Below are 22,936 nucleotides of genomic sequence, written 5' to 3' on the forward strand. Positions count from 1 at the left end.
AATGAAGTCAGTCAGATAGAGAAAGACAAATATCATATGATATTACTTATATGTATAATCTAAAAAAAATGACATAAATGAACTTATTTACAAAACAGAAAAGGACCCACAGACACAGAATACAAACTTATGGTTACCAAAGGAGAAAGTGGTAGAGAGGTAAATTAGGCATTCTGGAGTAATATATTCCCAATACTATATGTAAAGTATAAAATAAGGAGCAACTGTATAGCACAATAAACCATATTCAGTATGTTGTAATAATCCATAATGGAAAAAATCTGAAAAAGTGTAAATATATATATGTGTATATCTGTGTGTGTATGTATATTTTGTAAATTAACTATATTTCATTTTTTTTAATCATTTAAAAAAAGAAACAACAAAAATATGAGATGCCTATTCTTCAATCTGTTTTCATTTTGCAAGAGGCATGAACATGCCAGTAATATATGGGATTATTGTATTATACACAAGCATAGGTATATACTTACCATGCTGTTCATTTTTGAAGATGATGAACTTGCTCTCTGCTTCCTTAGACTATTAACTTCTTCTACATTTCCATCTTTTGGTTTCAAAATCATCCTGCTGCTCCCTGCAGTTCCTTCTGATGAGGATCGCAGTCGCCTCTCTATAAATCTTCCTTCACGGTAGGGACTGAGGCTACTGGCAAGAACTATTTAAACATAAATAAATAAAAATTAATATAAATGCTGAAATGTATTTTTATAAAAGTTCCACTGAAAGCAAAAGGGAAACTCTTAGTGCCATTCAATAATTCTCAATCACAGAAAACTTTTTGAATTAGTAGTAGTAGTTTACTTAATTATGTAAATCACTTTGTAGCCCCCATATTTTGGAGTCATCCTTGACTTCTTCATACCTCACATAAATCATATTAACAAATCCTGTCCTTATCACCTTCAAATCATATACAGAATCTGATCATTTCTCACTATCTCCCCCACTAACATGCTGGCACAAACTCCATGAGTGCTTGCCTTGCTTACTGCAATACTTCTAAATAATCTCTGGCCTCTCCCTAGTCCTACCTGCTTCTCTCTGATCAACACACTATCTATTTCCTACATGATAATCAGAATGATACACTTAAGTGAGACTGATCATCATAATTCCTCTAGTCAGAAAGCTGGTATGATTCCAATGGGCTACTGAGTTCCTCATGATATGACCTTGCTCTCCTCACTGGTTACTTGTTAATCATATCATATCTATACCCTCATCTTCTACTACCCCCCACTCCTGGACCTCTCACTGTTTCTAGAACACTGTAGGCATGCTCCAGCCTCAGATCTTTACCCCATAGCCTTTGCACTGATATACTTTTCTTGAATGTCTCTATGGCTTACTCCCTAATTTTTTCCAATATGTTACTTTGAGTAATACCTATTCACTATACTTAAAATGAAAACTAAAACAAGAAACTATCAGAAAAAGAAATTAATAAAGAAAGCAATTACATCTACAATTGCATCAAAAGAATAAAATACCTAGGAATAAACTTAACCCAGGAGGTGAAAAACATATACACTGAAAACTATAAAAGACACTGATGAAAGAAAATGATGAAAATAAAAATAAAGTTGTTTGATGTTCACAAATTGGAAGAACTGATATTTTTAAAAAGTCTGTACTACCCAAAGGGTCCTATAGATTTGATGTAATCCCCCATCAAAAATCATGATGACATTTTTCACAATCCTAAAATTTGTATGGAACCACAGGTAACTCTAGATAGCCAAAGCAATCTTGGGAAAGAAAAACAAAGCTGGAGAAATTACAAGTCCTGGTTTCAAACTATGTTACAAAGCTATAGTAATCAAAACTGTATGGTATTGGCATAGAAACAGACAGCTTAATGGAACAAAACAGAGAGCAAAGAAATAACCCATTAATATATGACAACTAACTTTTGACAAACAGTCCAATCATATATAATGAGGAAAAGACAGTCTCTTCAATAGAAAATGTTGGGGAAAATGAACAGTCATGTGCAAAAAGATGAAACTGGAATCTTACACCATATACCAAAATCAATTCAAAACTTATTAATGACTTGAAAGTTAAAACCAGAAACTGTAAACCTCCTAGAAGTAAACGGGAATAAGCTCTTTGACATTGATCTTGATAATGATGCTTTGGATTACATATCAAAAACAAAGAAAATAAAAGCAAAAACAAACAAGTAGGAATATTTCAAACAAAAAAGTTTCTGCACAAAAAAGCAAACAATCAAGAAAAAACAGAAAAAGAAACAAAGACAACCAACTGGATGGGAGAAAATATGTGCAAATTATACATCCTATAAGGGGTTAATAGCCAAATATACAAGAAAATCATATAACTTAATAACAACAAAAAATAGGCAAAGGACGTAAGTAAACTTTTTTTTTCCAAATAAGACATACAAATGGCCAACAGGTACATGAAGAAAAGAGCTCAACATTCTTAATCATCTGTGAGATGCAAATCAAAACCCCAATGAGATGCTACCTCATTTTTGTTAAGATGGCTATTATCAAAGAGTCCAAAAGATAACAAGTATTTTTGAGGATGTGGAAAAAAGGGAACCCTCGTGCATTGCTGGTAGAAATATAAACTGGTGCAGTCACTCTGGAAAATAGTATGGAGGTTCTTCAAGAAATTAAAACCAGAGCTACTATATGAGCCAGCAACCTTACTTCTGGTAATCTACCTACAGTCAACAAAATCATCACCACAAAGAGATCTCTGTACTCCCACATTCACAGCAGTATTACGCACAATATGACCAATACTGCATGGGGTCACTTATATATGGAATCTTTTTTTCAGCGTTGAACTCATAAAAACAGCAGAAAAGTGGCTGTCGGGGGTTAGGAAGTGGGGGAAATAGAGAAAGACTGGCAAAAGAGTACAAACTTTCAATTATAAGATAAAGATCTGAGGATCTTAATAACTTGAGGGAGGGGATCCTTTCAAATGAACACATATATTAAAAAATCACTTTATTCACTTAATTTATTTGTCAATTATATATCAATAAAGCTTAAAAGATGCAAACTACAATCCCACTCCCCACATCCTAATCTTTTATTCTGCTTTAAACCCATCCTCAGCAGTTATCATCATCTGACATTTATTTATTTACATATTAATTGAGCATTCCCACTGTACAGTAAGCTTTATGAAGGGAGGAGTTTGTTTTGTTCATTTCTATATCCTTAATGCCTAAAAACAGTATCAAAACAAATATCTGTAAATGAGTGAAACTGATTTGTTCAGGCTCATCTATGGGTTTAAAGACTTTTGGCTAGTACCTATTAAGTCAACATATGCCTATTCTTTTTAGAAAATTTTTACTCTAATAAATAAAGGTTAAATTGCCAGAGAGCTAACATCTCATTAACAATTCTGATATGAATGTACACCTAATACATTCATATATTTGTTAAATGCTTTTTAAACATATTGTATAATAAATCCAGAATAAGCTGCTGCTGCTGCTGCTGCTAAGTCGCTTCAGTCGTGTCCAACTCTGTGCGACCCAATAGACGGCAGCCCACTAGGCTTCCCAGTCCCTGGGATTCTCCAGGCAAGAATGGAGTGGGTTGCCATTTCCTTCTCCAATGCTAGTGTTATGAAATTAAGCAATTTTTTCTTCTATAAAATGTCTTTAAGAGCTTTAAACTTCCAAATTAAAAATCTTTATGAACAGCAGATGAATATCTACCATTGATACAAATGAAAGGTAGTATGAAACCAACTTTTCCTTTTTTACATTACCAGCTTATTTGCCTATCTCTTTCTATTTTACAAACTGTAAGTAATATGAATAATCACCTAATGTCCAGGAACACGCATCACGATGTCAAATTCAGTGAAATTAATTTAATGTATTAAATGGCTTGGAATTAGGATCTCAGTCACCAGATTAATAGCCAGCAAGATAATTGTTGGTCATTACCTAGTTTCCATAGAGATAATATTTACTTTATACAGTTTGACATTGAGGCAACTCATCATTTCTAAATAAGAATTAACCAGGGTAAATATACTTTTACCCTTTTCCATGTTATTTCTTTTAAGAACTGCCTACATTCCAATCTGAGGTCCACCATTTGCTGAGTATGATTTCATAAGGTTATTTAACTTAATTCTAAACTTTAGTTACTAAATTCCACATAAATTTTTGGTTAGTATTAAATAAAACAATGCATGGAAACTGCTTATCCCATTTTGAGGCACATCAGTATCATCATCATTATCATTCTTTTTTTTTTATTATTATCATTCTTATAATTACATTATAGTTAAAGAATTAAGCAAGTATCACCAAAAATACAAACAAGGCTACCAAGATCAAAAATTGAAAAAAGTAGGCAGATTTGTAAAAAGGATCTTGTATCTAATGTGAAAAAATATTAAAACAATTTAAATGACTTTAAAACTTTAGAATTGCTATATTCATGGAGAGACTAGTTAAGTCAGATAAGCTTATAACTTTTGATATTATATAATACATAACTTCACTGATCACAAATTTTATTTAACATTTTCATATTATTCCTAATGTTTTCAGAAGAGGCTGAGTCATGTTATGTACTACAACCTAGTCACTAGGAGGACTGATCTTTGGATTTAAATAGTTTAATCTGGCTATGCCACTAGCCAGTCGTATAATCCCTTAGTCTCAGTTTTCTTATGTGTAAAATGGGGAACATACTAGTTAGTACCTATCTCATAGAAATTATATCATAAACAATTACTCATGAACTTAGTGGCTTTGGACACATTACTTAACCTATCTGTGCTCACAATTATCTTCCTGTACAATGAGTTACAATAATAGTAATGATTTCAATCACTTCCAGAGTCAATAAATTAATGTATCCAAAGAGACAGAAGAGTAAATGGGGCATATTGTTGAGAGAACAGTAAATGGGACTTACTGTTGAAAGAACTATTCGAGTGAATGAAAGTGAAAGTGAAGTCGCTCAGTCTTGTCTGACTCTTTATCACCCCATAGACTGTAGCCCATGGAATTTTCCAGGCAAGAGTACTGGAGTGGGTTGCCATTTCCTTCAGGGGATCTTCCTGACCCAGGGATCAAACCTGGGTCTCTGGCATTGCACACAGAGGCTTTACCTCTGTGCCACCAGGGAAGCCCTATTAATGTGAATAGTAGCAGCAAAAGCAGCAGCAGTAGTGGCAGTAGTAGTCATCACGGTGGAGAACAAAGAATAAAAAATAATGAATACAGCCCATCAACAATTTTCCTGAACTGAATTTTATACTGAAAAACAAAGTTTTTCTGTTAAATAACAGACTGCATTAAATCAACCTTCCCTCTCACTTTTTTATGCCAAAATATGGATCCTATCTAACAATAAAAAGCTTTGCTAAAATACAAAATAAAATTTATACAGATTTATTTTATAATGGTTATTATTTAACTAAGATATACCAATATTCTATCATTAACTGTAAAAGATACTCATTATTTTAGATAAAGCCATATTGTAAATGAAATAAATTTCCTTCCACTTTCTTCTGAGGCTCAGAATCTTAATAGCACAACTAAGAAAAATGAGTAATATGGCTGAATTACATTTCAGTATGATACAAATGAAGTTAAGTACAGAAATGATTTAAAGCAAATTATAAATAGTAAAAAATAGTAGAGGGTGAAAACTAAGGAAAACATAGTTCCCATTCATGAGACAGAATAACAAAATTGACTATAGGAAAATTATACTTCATATCATTTATTATACAGAGAAAATCAGCATACCTTTGGCAGGATTTGCATCATATCCGTACGAAGTTTTGTTTAAAACATGATGATCACCAGAAGAGGGTATTATCCTTGAATCTGAAATAGGATGGATCCCTTTCACACGTTCAGCTATTGCTTTATGGTGCTCATAAAATCCAAACTTCCTTGGGGAGCTTGTTGCCAACATTGTTTCACCATTTTGTATTACCATATGCTCTTCTCTTGTATCTGTTGAGAGGTGAGTCTCTGAGTCACTCCCATTCATAACAGGCAGTTCAGTGATTTGCAGTAACACTTCCTTCTGGTTAGCAGCAGAGGTTTCCGGTAAAGAATTCAATTCAGTGCTGCATCGACCTTCTAATCTGTATTTCCCAGGAGACACAATCGCACAGGGAACGGTTCCCCTAAGGTCTCTTGTTGTCTTTGTAACAGCAGCAGGATTGGGAGAAATCTGAGAGGTAGAATCATTGTGGCCAAGGTTGTCACAATGGGATGCCACACTTCCACTTCTAGGAAATGCATCCACTTCAGACACAGAATCTTCAGTCAAGGCTAAGAACTCTGAAGGTGTCTGAGCTGTAGTAAGATCAGCAGAAAGCAATGGAGATTGTAAAGAGCTACCTGCCCGTTCTGTTACATCCACAGAACAAGATGGAGAGCCTCTTACTAATACAGGTTCCCGTTCTTGGTACTGTGTAATTTCCAACGAGAATTCAGATTGTTGTACCAGTGAAATAGACTGGCTCTGTGGAACTGGCTTAGAAAATTTATAGTGAGATGAGAAAGATTTAGTAAGAAGCTTCTTTGTTGACTGCTTAACAGAACGGCGAGTTTGTTCTTCTGTGAACCCAGAATCATCTCCCTCACTTTTCCCAGAACTTAGGCAATTTATGAAGACATTCTTGTTAGTTGAGTGTTCCTTTTCCCTTTCAAAATCCTCTGTCAAAGATCTTGTTATCTTCTTATTTCGGGAACTGCTAAAACCAACAGAATGTCTTCCCCTGGCTTTAGTATGTTCTTCCAAACTCAGTTTTTGCATACTGCTCTGACCAGGTTGAGCACCATTTGAAATACTAAGGTTCTGGTTGGTAGGTTCTTGCTTAGGTTCACTCCCCTTCTTATGGTGAAAGCTGATGGACGGTGTACGGAAGAGGCTTCTGCGTTTACCTGTACTACCTGAGCTTGAGTTAGTGCTGGAAGGAGAGGAACTGTGGACACCGACCGTATTACTGGAGGAGGGTGAAGAAGGAAGAGAATCGTGTTTTCTGCTAATACTCCTTCTGAATATTGGCAACCGGGAGACCAGAGTAGATCGTCTTGATCCGGAGTCCCCCATTGGGACTCCAAGGCTTGTGCTGTGATAGCTAATTTAGTAACCTGAGAAAAGTTAAAACAAACAGAATAAATTAAGAGAATTCAATTATAATTATGACATTTTAAAACAAAATATTGTTTTCTCATTCATGAAACAAAATTTGTGCTACACTAAAATAATAAATATTACAATGCTGATACTTAAGGAATTCTCTGAATCTCTATGTAGCAAAAAATCCAATTATTTGTAGGGAAATTTTATACTGGTGCAAAAACTTCACGATGACCGAGAATAATTAAAGTCTATTCAAAAGAGTACTGTATTACAAGACTTAACATTATTCAAGACCCAGCCTTACTATTCACTCAGGTTCTGTGATTTGGTAAATTATTTAATCTTAACTTTTAATGTTTCTTTATTTAGATTTAGTAGGCATGTGACAGGCATGATCACTGTCTTCTGAGTAAAATCCCCCACCACTGCCTGTTGGCCAGCACCAGATAAACCACAGGACTCAACAAGTAACTGGCCCAAGCTTAACAGAATCACAGACCAGACTAAGGCATGACCTGATCCTAGAATCTCCACTCAAAGAAAAACCAACTGAGACATATTCTTCCTCTTGGAGTTTGATTTAGGGAGTTTACAGATAATCAGTCCACTGGCAGAGGAAAGTAAACCACATCATAAAGGATCTAGAGAGGAGTTATACACAAGATAAAGTTATGAGGAAACCACTGTTATGAGTTAAAGAAAAGATGAATCTTTGAAAGTTAATTCAACTGGTAATGCTGAGTAAGCCTACATACAGAGAAACGTAGAAACACAGAAAATGTATAAACAAGAGTAATGTCAGAGTACTGATGATGCAGACAAGAGAAAGAAGAGGAAGAAAAGGTGGCCGCTGCAGTTTATCAACTGTCATGCACCAAGTACTTGAAATAGATTATCTTTTTTTAATGCTTATAACTACAGAAGTAGCTCTTACTCTGGTCACTTTACAGCTGAAAGGTAAGTTGCCTACGTCACTCAGCTGATAAGTAGTAAAGCAGGACTAGAAAGCAAAGCCATCTCTAACCACAGGGTCAGATCATAATCAGCATGATATACACTGCTTTCATGAAAGTAAAAAGCCAAAAGCTTACGCTGCAGAAGGCCCATATGTCCCTATTCAGAAATTCCTAGTTGTATGGTAGATCTTTCTCTTACAGTGACTACTATTTTTCTTCACTACTATTTTTCTTTCCCTTTCATAATGTGACATTATTTGGTTTCTATTTTGTTTTGTTTTGCTGTGATTCTAAATTTCAGTTAATTCCTTAACCATAATGTGCACACCCCCACTTTGTCAATTTGAATCATATTATTTCATTTTGCTGTTTATTGCACCCAAAACTAACAATAATAAATACTACATAAAATGACAAGCCCTCCACTTTTTCATCCTTACAGCTACGAAATTGATCAAGTATACACTTTCATGGCCTTGAAGAAGTGTATGAAAAAACAGAAAACATGTTCTCTGTCAGATATGCATCCTTAAATATTTGATATCTTGCTCTAAATGATATAAAGTCAATTGGCCCTCCATGATTTTTATCGGATGGTCTTTAACTGCATTCACTAAATGTGAATTTAACTCAAACTATGTGCAAACTGCTTCTAAAACATTTAAGTATTCTTGCAAGGCTTTGGCTGAAGAAACCTTAAAATACAAAGACATTTTCATTTGCGAGGTCTTCAACATATTAAAACTATCTCATTTTCCTCTCAGCTTATATATTCCAAAATGGATGCAAAAAGTAATACAATTTTTTTACATTTTCACTGTTAATAATGCTGTAATGAATATCATTCTCAGCTGTGTTTTCTTATTTATATGCAAGATTTATTTCCATTCAATGCCCAGTGAATAACTTTGCTCTAATTAGAGCATTATCATCCGTAATGATTTGCAGCTGGAGGTGAACCTAGGGATTTCAATGCTTTAATGTCAAGATATTTACCATTATGTTTCATATATCTTCAGGATTCATATATATTAAAATGTTTCTTAATCATTTCTCAGTAATTCTTGCAGTTCTATCAGCATTAAAAATAAAACAGTGAATAAATACCATATCTCTTAGGCAAGTATTCAAATGACTTATTTAATAATGAAAAACTTTCAGAAAAAAAGAATTACAACAAATACATCTCTTTCTAAATTCTTAATGAAAATAATCAGACTTCCATTTACTATATATATACATGTTACTAATAGATCTACTATTAATATAAAGATCGATTATATTCTTTGCAGCCAAAGACAGAGATGCTCTATACAGTCAGCAAAAACAAGACGGGGAGCTGACTGTGGATTAGATTATGAACTCCTTATTGAAAAATTCAGACTTAAATTGAAGAAAGTAGGGAAAACCACTAGACCATTCAGGTATGATCTAAATCAAATTCCTTATGATTATACAGTAGAAGTGAGAAATAGATTTAAGGGACTAAATCTGATAGATACAGTGCCTGATGAACTATGGACAGAGGTTCATGGCATTGTACAGGAGACAGGGATCAAGACCATCCCCATGGAAAAGAAAAGCAAAAAGGCAAATGGCTGTCTGGGGAGGCCTTACAAATAGCTGTGAAAAGAAGAGAAGCGAAAACAAAAGAGAAAAGGAAAGATATAAACATCTGAATGCAGAGTTCCAAAGAATAGCAAGAAGAGATAAGAAAGCCTTCTTCAGCGATCAATGCAAAGAAATAGAGGAAAACAACAGAATGGGAAAGACTAGAGATCTCTTCAAGAAAATTAGATATACCAAGGGAACATTTCATGCAAAGATGGACTCAATAAAGGACAGAAATGGTATGAACCTAACAGAAGCAGAAGATATTAAGAAGAGGTGGCAAGAATACACAGAAGAACTGTACAAAAAAGATCTTCACAACCAAGATAATCACGATGGTGTGATCACTCACCTAGAGCCAGACATCTTGGAATGTGAAGTCAAGTGGGCCTTACCATCACTAGGAACAAAGCTAGTGGAGGTGATGGAATTGCAGTTGAGCTATTTCAAATCCTGAAAGATGATACTTTGAAAGTGCTGCACTCAATATGACAGCAAATCTGGAAAACTCAGCAGTGGCCAATGGACGGGAAAAGGTCAGTTTTCATTCCAATCCCAAAGAAAGGCAATGCCAAAGAAAGCTCAAACTACCGCACAATTGCACTCATCTCACACACTAGTAAAGTAATGCTTAAAATTCTCCAAGCCAGCCTTCACCTATAAGTGAACCATGAACTTCCAGATGTTCAAGCTCGTTTCAGAAAAAGCAGAGGAACCAGAGATCAAATCGCCAACATCTGCTGGATCATCAAAAAAGCAAGAGAGTTCCAGAAAAACATCTATTTCTGCTTTATTGACTATGCCAAAGCCTTTGACTGTGTGGATCACAATCAACTGTGGAAAATTCTGAGAGAGATGGGAATACCAGACCACCTGACCTGCCTCTTGAGAAATCTGTATGCAGGTCAGGCAGGAAGCAACAGTTAGAACTGGACATGGGACAATAGACTGGTTCCAAATAGGAAAAGGAGTATGTCAAGACTGTATATTGTCACCCTGCTTATTTAACTTCTATGCAGAGGACATCATGTGAATATGCCAGGCAGGAAGAAGCATAAGCTGGAATCAAGATTGCAGGAGCAATATCAATAACCTCAGATATGCAAATGACACCACCCTTATGGCAGAAAGTGAAGAGGAACTCAAAAGCCTCTTGATGAAAGTGAAAGAGGAGAGTGAAAACGTTGGCTTAAAGCTCAACATTCAGAAAACGAAGATCATGGCATCTGGTCCCATCACTTCATGGGAAATAGATGGGCAAACAGTGGAAACAGTGTCAGACTTTATTTTTTTGGGCTCCAAAATCACTGCAGATGGTGATTGCAGCCATGAAATTAAAAGACGCTTACTCCTTGGAAGGAAAGTTATGACCAACCTAGATAGCATATTCAAAAGCAGAGACATTACTTTGTCAACAAAGGTCTGTCTAGTCAAGGCTATGTTTTTTCCAGTGGTCATGTATGGATGTGAGAGTTGGACTCTAAAGAAAGCTGAGCGCTGAAGAATTGATGCTTTTGAACTGTGGTGTTGGAGAAGACTCTTGAGAGTCCCTTGGACTGCAAGGAGATTCAACCAGTCCAATCTAAAGGAAATCAGTCCTGGATGTTCATTGGAAAGACTGATGCTAAAGCTGAAACTCCAATACTTTGGCGACCTCATGCAAAGAGTTGACTCATTGGAAAAGACTCTGACGCTGGGAAGGATTGGGGGCAGGAGGAGAAGGGGACGCAGAGCATGAGATGGCTGGACAGCATCACCCAACTCGATAGACATGAGTTTGAGTGAACTCCAGGAGTTGATGATGGACAGGGAGGCCTGGCATGCTGCTATTCATGGGGTGGCAGAGAGTTGGACATGACTGAGCGAGTGAACTGAACTGAACTGAATGCTGCTGCTGCTGCTGCTAAGTCGCTTCAGTCGTGTCCGACTCTGTGTGATCCCATAGACTGCAGCCCACTAGGCCCCCTGTCCCTGGGATTCTCCAGGCAAGAACACTGGAGTGGGTTGCCATTGCCTTCTCGGGTGAACTGAACTGAATAGATCTACACTAATTTCTTTATGTAAATACATCATAGACATACAGAGATATTTATACATTGAATGGGATGACATGGAGTGATATAAAATATATTAGAAATAAAAATATTTTATGTTTCCCTTTATCTGCTGATAGTCACTTAAATGAAGTTCTTCATTCCAGCTAAACTGGAAAAAGACAAAACTATCTGTAAGGTTGGGATTATCCATACTATTTAAAAAGACTCTTTAAAGTCTGGATGCTATTTATGTCTCCAGATTCATTATTTCCCTCCTTATATTTCATTATCCAATTGCACTGATTACTACTTGCCATTTTCTGTTCACTTTCACCATCAAGACATTAGCAGATGTGGGTCCATCTACTTCCAATGTCCACTGAGTAACTCTGATAGTAAAATTTCTATTTCTACAACATGGTCCCTCCCAGAATGTCATCTCTGACCCCCACCTTTATGCTGTCTTTCATTTCGGACTTAGTACTTCTCTTAAATGCATCCTCAAGGTTTAACTTTCATAGCAAACATCTGCTTATCTATCTAACTTCACTATTTTACCTTAGGTTTCTTAATGGCAAAGGCTACTTCTGCTTCAAGACCCCAGTGCCTAATACACAGTCAATGCCTACAGAGTAAATGGATGTCATAAAGCAAAATTTTAACTTGAACACATCAGTATCTCAAACATAAACAAGCATATTTTCTCTCCCACTACCAAAAATAAATGCTACCATTTTGAGTTTAATTATGTTGAATTCCAACTTTCAGAGTCATGAATTAATTTAAAAGCCTTTCAAACTGTAAAATCAATGATCTACATTTTGCTTACATTTGAAGATAATGCTAACAAGCTGAATAACACATCATTAAATCAACTCTGACTTTTCATGAAAGACAAATACAACAAAGACAAATACATGGTAATTTTATTTTTACTATAAATTTACTATAACTATTTTAATTCTTTAGCAAATCTTGCACATATTTTCATATGTTTTTATAAATTTCCAAATCAGACAAAATGTATTTTCTCAATTCTCATCTAATGTGTCTTAGCTTAGAAGTCATAGTCACTTTAATTATAACAGGTTTTAAAAATATATAGGTTGAATTAGACCTGTTCATTGTCCAGGGACTTTCATTATCATAAACATTTTCTTTGAAAATACAAATTCTCCATGTAAGATTATCTTCTAAATATACTTCTAATGCTGTCTAAATAAACAAGTTACCCTGATGTATAGAAACACCACCTCCAAAAATGCAGACTGACTATATTAAAAGTGGTATGAAACTCAGCTCTACCTCAACTGAAGAAATAATATCCTTTGTTCTTGAGCACCACAATTTAACAAAAAGCTCCCAGAAAGTACTTTATTCAGTGATCTCTACAACCTTAGCAAATACTATCATCACCCTTAATAAAGCACAACTTATATGGTTGATCTATTCCAAATAAACTGGAGCTAAATTTCTTATTTAGCATGGTTGAGAAGGATGTGAATTCCATTTCAAGAGGTTATAGAAATCATTAATATATTACCTATTTAAAATTAGAGTTAAAGCAAAATACATTAAAAAAATAAGATATGCTGAAAAATTATACTTTTCTTCCATAATTCCAAAGGCATTAACCAAAGACATAAAATAACCTTCTAAGTTTTCATAGTTATCACCTTGGAACCTGAGTGCCATATGCACAAACACATATGCCTATCTGTGCAAGTAAAAGAAATAGAACAAAATACCCTTCATCTTTTTTCCCTGTAATTTTCTATTTTCCCAGAATTTAGACACTCCTAATATTATTCAACTATGAGCCAAAGATGATGAAGGGACCCAAAGTCCCACATCTGAGATAGTACCGAGTATGCTTTTTTTCTCTCCCAAACTAGTAGTATATTACTGCAAAAACAAGACTACACACACAAAGAACCTTTTATACAGACATGTGGTCAGCATAACAAAATGGGTTTCTAATCCAAGGTCTGCCACTTACTAGTAGTGAGAACTAGAACACAGATAATAATTATTGTATCATGAGTCGTCTTCAAGGATGGAAGGTATAACAACAGAAAAACACATAACGCTCTGCTTGGTACAGAGTAAATTTGGACTTTCTTTTTTTAATGAAATGCATCCAAGCAAGTGGTACATGAAAGTACAGCACATAGAGTAATTATGAAAATGAGCTATTTATCAAAATCTACCCCAATTACTCAATTTAAAAAACCATCTAAAAATCCAGGGGGAAGTGTATAAATCAAAGTCAGTATTCTTACCCCTTGTGATACACCTTCCTAAAGTACACCTTTTTATTACAATTTAAAAATAAAACCAATATTTGAAATGTGTGTGGGGAATGTTACATAAGTTAAGTACGATCCTAGCTCTATCTTTTCTCAAAAAGGATATCAGAAAATAACCAGGTAGAGCCTAAATGACCACACTGAAAAGAAATCAATGATACATGGTGAAAATGGAAAAAAAGAATATTCACAGAAGTCAAATACTCACTAGGCAATAAGTCTCAACAGTAAGAAAACAATGACATAAAACAAATCATACATAAATATATCAAAGACACATCAATTTTCACCAAAATTAAATATATAATAGCTTGAATAAATTTCCAAGTCAATCTTATCTAATGATGTTATTTTGGTGTACATTTAAATGAGGCCTCATAGGTGTTATGGCTTAGCTGAAAAGGCCTCCAGCTCAGATTCTATTACAAAGTTCATGCAATTTACATCTCAATCTCTTTTTTTTCTTAATTGAAGGAGAGTTGATTTGCAATAATGTATTAGTTTCAGGTGTACAGCAAAGTAATGCAAAGAAACACATTTATGTATACATTACAAGATACTAAATTATTATAAGATACTGAATATCATTCCCTAGGTTTTACAGTAAGTCTCCATCTATTTTATATATAGTAGTATATATCTGTTAATCTCATACTCCTAATTTTACTTTAACTATGGTGTAATCTATTTTTAAATGTAGTCCTTAAAGCTCAACATTCAGAAAACGAAGATCATGGCATCCGGTCCCATCACTTCATGGGAAATAGATGGGCAAACTGTGGAAGCAGTGTCAAGACTTTATTTTGGGGGGCTCCAAAATCACTGCAGATGGTGACTGCAGCCATGAAATTAAAAGACACTTACTCCTTGGAAGGAAAGTTATGACCAACATAGATAGCATATTTAAAAGCAGAGACATTACTTTGCCGACAAAGGTCCGTCTAGTCAAGGCTATGGTTTTTCCTGTGGTCATGTATGGATGTGAGAGTTGGACTGTGAAGAAAGCTGAGCACCGAAGAATTGATGCTTTTGAACTGTGGTGTTGGAGAAGACTCTTGAAAGTCCCATGGACTGCAAGGAGATCCAACCAGTCCATTCTAAAGGAGATCAATCCTGGGTGTTCTTTGAAAGGAATGATGCTAAAGCTGAAACTCCAGTACTTTGGCCAGCTCATGCAAAGAGTGGAGTCATTGGAAAAGACTGTGATGCTAGGAGGGATTGGGGGCAGGAGGAAAGGGGATGACAGAGGATGAGATGGCTGGATGGCATCACCGACTCGACAGACGTGGGTTTGGGTGAACTCCGGGAGTTGGTGATGACAGGGAGGCCTGGCGTGCTGCCATTCATGGGGTTGCAAAGAGTCAGACATAACTGAGCGACTGAACTAAACTGAACTGAACTGAAAATGTTTAATTATTTTTTTTTTAATGAATGGGGAGCTAATGCAGGTTTCTGGAACACGTAAATCCTCATACACATGGACAAGGGCCACTACAACCAGCAGGGATGGTGAGCACAATACAAGATACATTGAAAGGATGAGCAATCAGAACCAAATGGGTTATTTGACTGGTCACAGGGAAGAGAATGAGAATGTCAGCCAAAGATAGCAAGAGTTAGAAATGGTATAACTGACTGAATATGTTTAATTAGAGATTTACTAAATTTGCATATAATTTAGCCACTTGAATACAGCAGTAAGTTATTTTCAACAATAAACAAGAAAAATAACACAAACAAGCAGTTGCTTACATCAGAAATGCTTGTTTATATCAAAAACAAGCATTTGACCCTAAAAATAGCATGTGGACAGAGATAGATCACCCCTGATTGGACCTATAAATCAATAAATCAATATCCTAGGTAGAAAGTGGTGCTCAACTGCATAATAATAGAAACCGTTACAATAGGGAAGGAGAATACATTTCAAAGAGATTATTCTAGCAGGATTTAGGGAAGCAGATGAGTTCCTTGTCTGAATTAACAGCAGGACAGGGACCATAACACATATTTAGAAAGACACGTTATCTTGAAACCTAGCCAGATATAATCTTAATTCTTCACTGACCAGAAGAGACAACAGAGAGACAACAGAAACATACAGAGAAAGAATAGATATTGACCAGAGATTAGACAGAATTTAGTAGTGAAAGACAAAACTCTAAGTCATATCTACAAACGATCCAGGCTTAAGTAAATAATGGTACTGATACTTAATGCTACAGTTTATGTTCTGGGATTTATACACAATGAATGTGTACTGTTAAGAAAGCAGACTCTCATGCAAGAATATCTCAATGTGAATTCAGCACTACATATAAGAGCTGTGGGACTTTAGGGTGATTTTAAAAGTTATTTAAACTCCCTGAGGCTTCTTGAGGATAATAATTGCAATTGTCCTAAAGATTTTGTGATAATCTAATAAGTAACACCAAAAAAGCACTTAGAACAGGGTCTAGGATATGATAAATGTTTAATAACTATAAATTATCAAGAAAAATTAACAATACATATATTATTTCAGTCAAATATATTTTAATTTAGCTTAAAATCTCCCAAACCTCTCTCAGCTGGAAGTTCTAATTCTGTCTGCTGCTGCTACTGTTGCTAAGTCGCTTCAGTCGTGTCCGACTCTGTGCGACCCCATAGACGGAAGCCCACCAGGCTCCCCCGTCCCTGGGATTCTCCAGCCAAGAACACTGGAGTGGGTAGCCATTTCCTTCTCCAATGCATGAAAGTGAAAAGTGAAAGGGAAGTCACTGAGTCGTGTCCAGCTCTCAGAGACCCCATGGACTGCAGCCTACCAGGCTCCTCCGCCCATGGGATTTTCTAGGCAAAAGTACTGTGACAAATACTCTCATTTCTAGTCAAGACAGAAAGGAAAGTTAGAGGCCAGAATACTCAAATGTTAATGAGCTTGCAGCTTGGAATTAATACACACACACACACACACACACACATATAATTGAGTTCAATTATTCAGTATTATTTTTTTCATTTTCAACAAGATAATCTAGACTTAAGCAAATAATTGACAATATTATGAATTTTCAAAGACTACCTCAGATCCCGAATGTGATTCTCTAAAACAGAACTTGATAAATTTGCTGAGCAATGACAATGTCATAATAAATATGCAATTTTAAAGAGGGCAGCACACATCTGAAAGTATATATGCTTGTTAATAAAGAAAATTTTATTACTTCTTATTTCTACATTGGAGAATGAGACTTGGTCTTAAAATATTATTTTAGGAAAAAATTACTTACAATCTCCTAGATTAGGTTTCCTAAAAGCAGAGCCTAAGCAAGGAATTCTTGTTCAAGCAATTCACTAGAGAATTACTCTCAGCAGAAGGTAAGGAAAGAAAGCATGAGAGGTCAGGGGTAAAGCTATTCAAGGATGTGGCTGAAAATGGCATCTAGCTTGAGATGAATCGCATGGAATCTGGAACACTTACTGACACCATGACACAATGGCAGGTCTTTTGTATCCCATGCCAGTCAACCAACTGAAGATCCTTCTAAGCACTGGGAAAAATATTTGAAACATATAAAACAGGTAAAGAACTGTTATCTGGAATATATAAAGAATTCTTATAAACCAATAAGAAAAAGACAATTCAAACAGAAAAATAAATGGGCACAGAATATGAACATGTAATCCCAGAAGAGATAGAAATTATATATATATATATTCAATATAAAAATACACATAAAAACATATTCAAACTCATTCGTAATTAGAGAATATAGAATGAGCTCCTACAAGCCAGTAAGAAACAGACAACACATAGGAAAAAAAGGTAGTAAATAATATAGAGAGGAATTTCATGGAAGAGGAAACACAAAGCACTAATCAACATATGAACAGATATTCAACTCCATTATTAACCAAGAAAACCACAGATACTATTTTTCACCCATAACATTTCAATACTAAATAACATAAAATTTGAATGAAAGAAGTAGTACTTATAGACAGTTTTAAAGGAGTCCAAAGTAAGATCACTTAAGAAAATTATGTATCAAAATACCAAATTAAGGAATTTCACTTCTTAGCATTTACTCGAGAATACTACTCACATATCTGCACAAAGAAACATAAGAAAACATGTATAGAAACATTCAATATGCATTTATAATAGTTAAAAATAATATAAATGTCCAGTAATAGGAGACTTAAAAAATAACATATAGTCTTATCTACTCCACAGTATAATAGACAAGAGCTAAACATAGAAGGTGGGCTTCCCTTGTAGCTCAGTTGGTAAAGAATCTGCCTGCAGTGCAGGAGACCCGGGTTCGATGCCTGGGCTGGGAAGATCCCCTGGAGAAGGAAATGGCAACCCACTCCAGTATCCTTGCCTGGAAAATCTCATGGACAGAGGGGCCTGGAGGGCTGCAGTCCATGGGGTCGCAAAGAGTCGGGCACGACTGAGCAACTAACACACACACAAACATATAAGGTAAAAGATATGATGTGACAAAAACCTCCCAAGGTGTTAAATTTAAAAACTCAAGTACTTAAGTGATATGCTATATATATTTTATGTAAATAACAAATATAGTATGAAAACTTCTAGAAAGTAAATATTCTATAGATTCATATGTATGTAAATGCATAGGAAAAAATCTGGAAGGATGTACTTCAAAGTGTGAAACAGAATTATCCCTGAAGAATGCCTCTGTATTGGTGGTTATCATCAATGGGGCATTAATGTAACATGTATTATGAAGTTTTAACAATGAAAATGAATTCATGAATTACTGATGCTTTCTTTTATAGTTAAACCTTACAAAATTCAATTTGAAACTGTATAGAAATATATGGCCTATCAAAATTTCATAATGCTAAATGATATAGGAATGTAAATGTGCTTAATTCCAAAGGTATAAAAAATTAATAACAACAGCTGCCTCTGAAAGAGAATCAACATGTAGAAAATGATTTTTATAAAAATAATTTGACCAAATGTGACATATACAAAAATGAATTCTGAGTGTTTAATAATCTAATCAAGTATTTTATATTTAACACCAAGTATTTAAAATGAGACCTCCCGAAGTACTAAGAATCCCTACATTAATATAAAGACTTTGTATTTTTCATGAACCTATATTTTTAACAATGAAATTATATTTCATGTGACCATTAGTCCAAAGTGTATGTTTATGAATTGAAATTTACTTTTGTAAAGCTTAAAATTCTATTTCATTTCGGATATTGAAAAGTACTTCTATCCTTCTAAAAAAAATTCATTATTCCTTTACCATCTGATAATTAATATAAATGTTATCAGTGATAGTTCAGATACAAATGATTTGTTCTAGGCCTTAGATAATCTTCTTATGTTTTAGTATTTCCATAATACAAACAATAAACCACCACAGATTATATAGCTGGCTAATAAATCTGAGTTATATGACTTAAAAACATGGGACATTATGACTTTTTCTCATTAATAATAAATTAATGCTACTATAAAATTCTTTCCAAGGCTAGTAAAAGAACCAAACAAGTTGGTTTATATTTCCTCAGATCACATTAATGCTTCATTGAGACACTTTTAAAACAGCTTATTTGCTTTCTAAATATTAAAATAAGTGGATTTGCTTCATATTTTAATTTTTTTACTAGAAAGGTAACGACTAAGTTCATAACAACCTGCAGTTGTGCAGATTTACCAGCAGAGGGTGGAAAAGATCTTTCTTGTCTGTAATGAAGTCTTTTTTTTTTTTTTTTTCCCCCTCTTTTATCTTTCAAAACCAATTTAAGATTTATTGGGCAGGTAACTACAGAAATATCACAAAGTATTTTATGTAAGTGAAAAAGTCTCCAAGTGTGTTTTCAAATTAAATCTTTTCTCAAACAATTACTATCATCCAAAACAGTGGGATAACAGGGCAGCTGCAGTACCAGGAGGCCAGTGTTGGCATAAGTCCTTTTTGGAGGTCATCAGTAGCCCTACATCAGGCCAAACAACTAACAGAGAGGGAGCAGAGCCCCACCCATCAGCAGACAATTGAATTAAAGGTTTACTGATGATGGCCCTGCCTACCAGAACAAAATTCAGTTTTCCCTGCAACCAGTCCTTCCCATCAGGAAGAAGGAACTAAAATCCCGCAGCCTCCAGAACAAAGACCACATCGCAGAAAGATAACCAAAATGATCACATGGATCACAGCTGTGAGTAACTCAAGGAAGTTATGAGCCATGCTGTGCAGGGCCATCCAAGACCAACAGGTGGAGAGGTCTGACAAAATGTGGTCCATTGGAGAAGGGAATGCCAACCAGTTGAGTACTCTTGCTTGGAGAACCTAATGAAAAGTATGAAAAGGCAAAGAAGATATGACACGGGAAGAAGACCCCCCAAGGTCAGAAGATGTGCGATATGATACTGAGGAAGAGCAGAGAGCAATTACTAACAGCTCCAGAAAGAATGAAGCAGCTGGACCAAAGCGGATATGTAGCTCATTTGTGGATGTGTCTGGTGGTAAAAGTGAAGTCTGATGCCGAAAAGAGCAATACTGCATATGAACCTGGAATGTTAGGTCCGTGAATTAAGGTAAATTAGACATGGTGAAGCAAGAGATGGCAAAAGTGAATATCAACATTTTAGGAATCAGTGAACTAAAATGAACTGGAAGGAGCAAAATTAATTCAGATGACCACTATATCTACTACAGTGGGCAAAAAACCTTAGAAGAAATGGAGTAGCCCTCATAGTCAACAAAATTGGAGAAGGAAATGGCAACCCACTCCAGTGTTCTTGCCTGGAGAATCCCAGGGACGGGGGAGCCTGGTGGGCTGCCATCTATGGGGTCACACAGAGTCGGACACAACTGAAGTGACTTAGCAGCATAGTCAACGAAAGAGTCTGAAATACACTACTTAGGTGCAATCTCAAAAATGACAGAATGATCTAGGCTTATTTCCAAGGCAAACCATTCAACATCACAGGAATCCAAGTCTATGTCCCAATCACTAATGCCGAAAAAGCTGAGGTTGACCAGTTCCATGAAGATGTACAAGACCTTCTAGAACTAATACCAAAAGCAGATGTTCTTTTCATCATAGGGGATATTGGAATGCAAAAGTAGAAAGTCAAGAGATAACTGGAGTAACAGGCAAGTTTGGCCTTGGAGGATAAAATGAAGAAGAAAAAAAGGCTACCAGAGTTTTGTCACGAGAACACACTGGTCATAGCAAACACGTGACAACTCTACATACGGACATCATCGTGTGTGTGTGTGTGTGTGTGTGTGTGTGTGTGTGTATTAAGTCGCTCAGTCATGTCTGACTCTTTGCGACCCCATGGACTGTAGCCCTCCAGGCTCCTCTATGCATCATCAAATGATAAACACCAAAATCACACTGATTATATTCTTTGCAGCCAAACATGAGGAAAACTTTATATACTCAGCAAAAGCAAGACTGTGTCTCAGATCATCAAGTACTTACTGCAAAATTTAGACTTAAATTCAAGAAAGTATGGGAAACCATTAGGCCATTCAGGTATGACCTAAATCAAATGGCCTTATAATTCTACAGTACAAGTGATAAATAGATTCAAGGGATAAGTTCTCATAGACAGACTGTCTGAAGAACAATGGATGGATGTTTGCAACATTGTACAGGAGGTAATAATCAAAACCATCACCAAAAAAAAGAAATGAAAGAAGGTAAAGTGGTTGTCTGAGGAGGGCTTACAAATAGTTGAGAAAAGAAGAGAATTAAAAGGCAAAGGAGAAAGGGAAAGATATAGCCAACTGATGTACAGGTCCAGAGAATAGCAAAGTGAGAAAAGAAAGCCTTCTTAAGTGAACAATGCTAAGATAGAGAGGAAAACAGCAGAATGGGAAAGACTACAGATCTCTTGCAAAAAAAAATTAGACATACCAAGGGAACATTTCATGCATGATTAGCAAAATAAAGGACAGAAACATCAAGGACTTAACAGAAGCAGAAGATATTAAGAGGTGGAAAGAATACACAGAAGAACTCTGAAAAAAAAAAAAAAAAAGTCTTACTGACCCAGATAAACACAGTGGTGTGGTCACTCACCTAGAGCCAGACATCCTGAAATGCAAAGTCAAGAGGTCCTTAAGAAGCTTTATTACAAACAAACCTAGTAGAGATGATGGAATACTAGCTGAGCTATTTAAACTCCTAAAAGATGAGGTTGTTAAAAATCCTGAACCATACTGCAGACAAGATGGAGAAGCTTTATATACTCAGCAAAAACAAGCCCCAGCTGACTGTGGATCAGATCATGAACTCCTTATTACCAAATTCAGACTTAAATTGAAGAAAGTAGCAAAATACTAGACCATTCAGGTATGACCCTTATGATTATATACAGGAAGTGACAAATAGGTTCCAGGGATTAGAACTGATAGTCAGAGTGCCTAAAGAACTATGGACAGAGGTTTGTGACATTGTACAGGGGGCAGTGAACAAGACCATCCCCAAGAAAAAGAAATGCAAAAAGGCAAAACTGTTGTCTAAGGAGGCCTTTCAAATAGCTGAGAAAAGAAGCGGAGCTAAAGGCAAAGGAGAAAAGGAGAGATATGCCCATTTCAAAGCAGAGTTAGAAACAATACCAAGGAAAAATAAGAAAGCCTTCCTCAGTGATCAATGCAAAGAAATAGAGGAAAACAATAGAATGGAAAAGACTAGAGAGCTCAAGAAAATCAGATACACCAAGGCAACATTTCATGAAAAGATGGGCACAATAAAGGACAGAAATCATATGGACCTAACAGAAGCAAAAGATATTAAGAAGAGGTGGCAAGAATATACAGAAGAACTGTACAAAAAAGATCTTCATGACCCAGACAACCACGATGGTATGATCACTCACCTAGAGA

The 22,936-nt window shown here is 35.6% G+C and overlaps 1 protein-coding gene across 2 annotated transcripts in view; it reads right to left on the reverse strand.

Moving 5' to 3' along the window:
* CCSER1 (coiled-coil serine rich protein 1) overlaps positions 1–7,118 on the reverse strand; it is a 1,276,721-nt gene extending 1,269,603 nt beyond the window's left edge. For both annotated transcript variants that reach the window (XM_068975615.1, XM_068975616.1), the window contains exons 1-2: positions 5,798–7,118; positions 495–679 (exon numbers count right to left, since the gene is read on the reverse strand). In XM_068975615.1, coding sequence (XP_068831716.1) covers positions 495–679; positions 5,798–7,118 — 1,506 coding nt within the window. The remainder of the gene's footprint in view (positions 1–494; positions 680–5,797) is intronic.
* Positions 7,119–22,936: the final 15,818 nt, after the last annotated feature.

This window comes from Capricornis sumatraensis, chromosome 7 (genome assembly GCF_032405125.1).
Source record: "Capricornis sumatraensis isolate serow.1 chromosome 7, serow.2, whole genome shotgun sequence".
Lineage (NCBI taxonomy): Eukaryota > Metazoa > Chordata > Mammalia > Artiodactyla > Bovidae > Capricornis > Capricornis sumatraensis.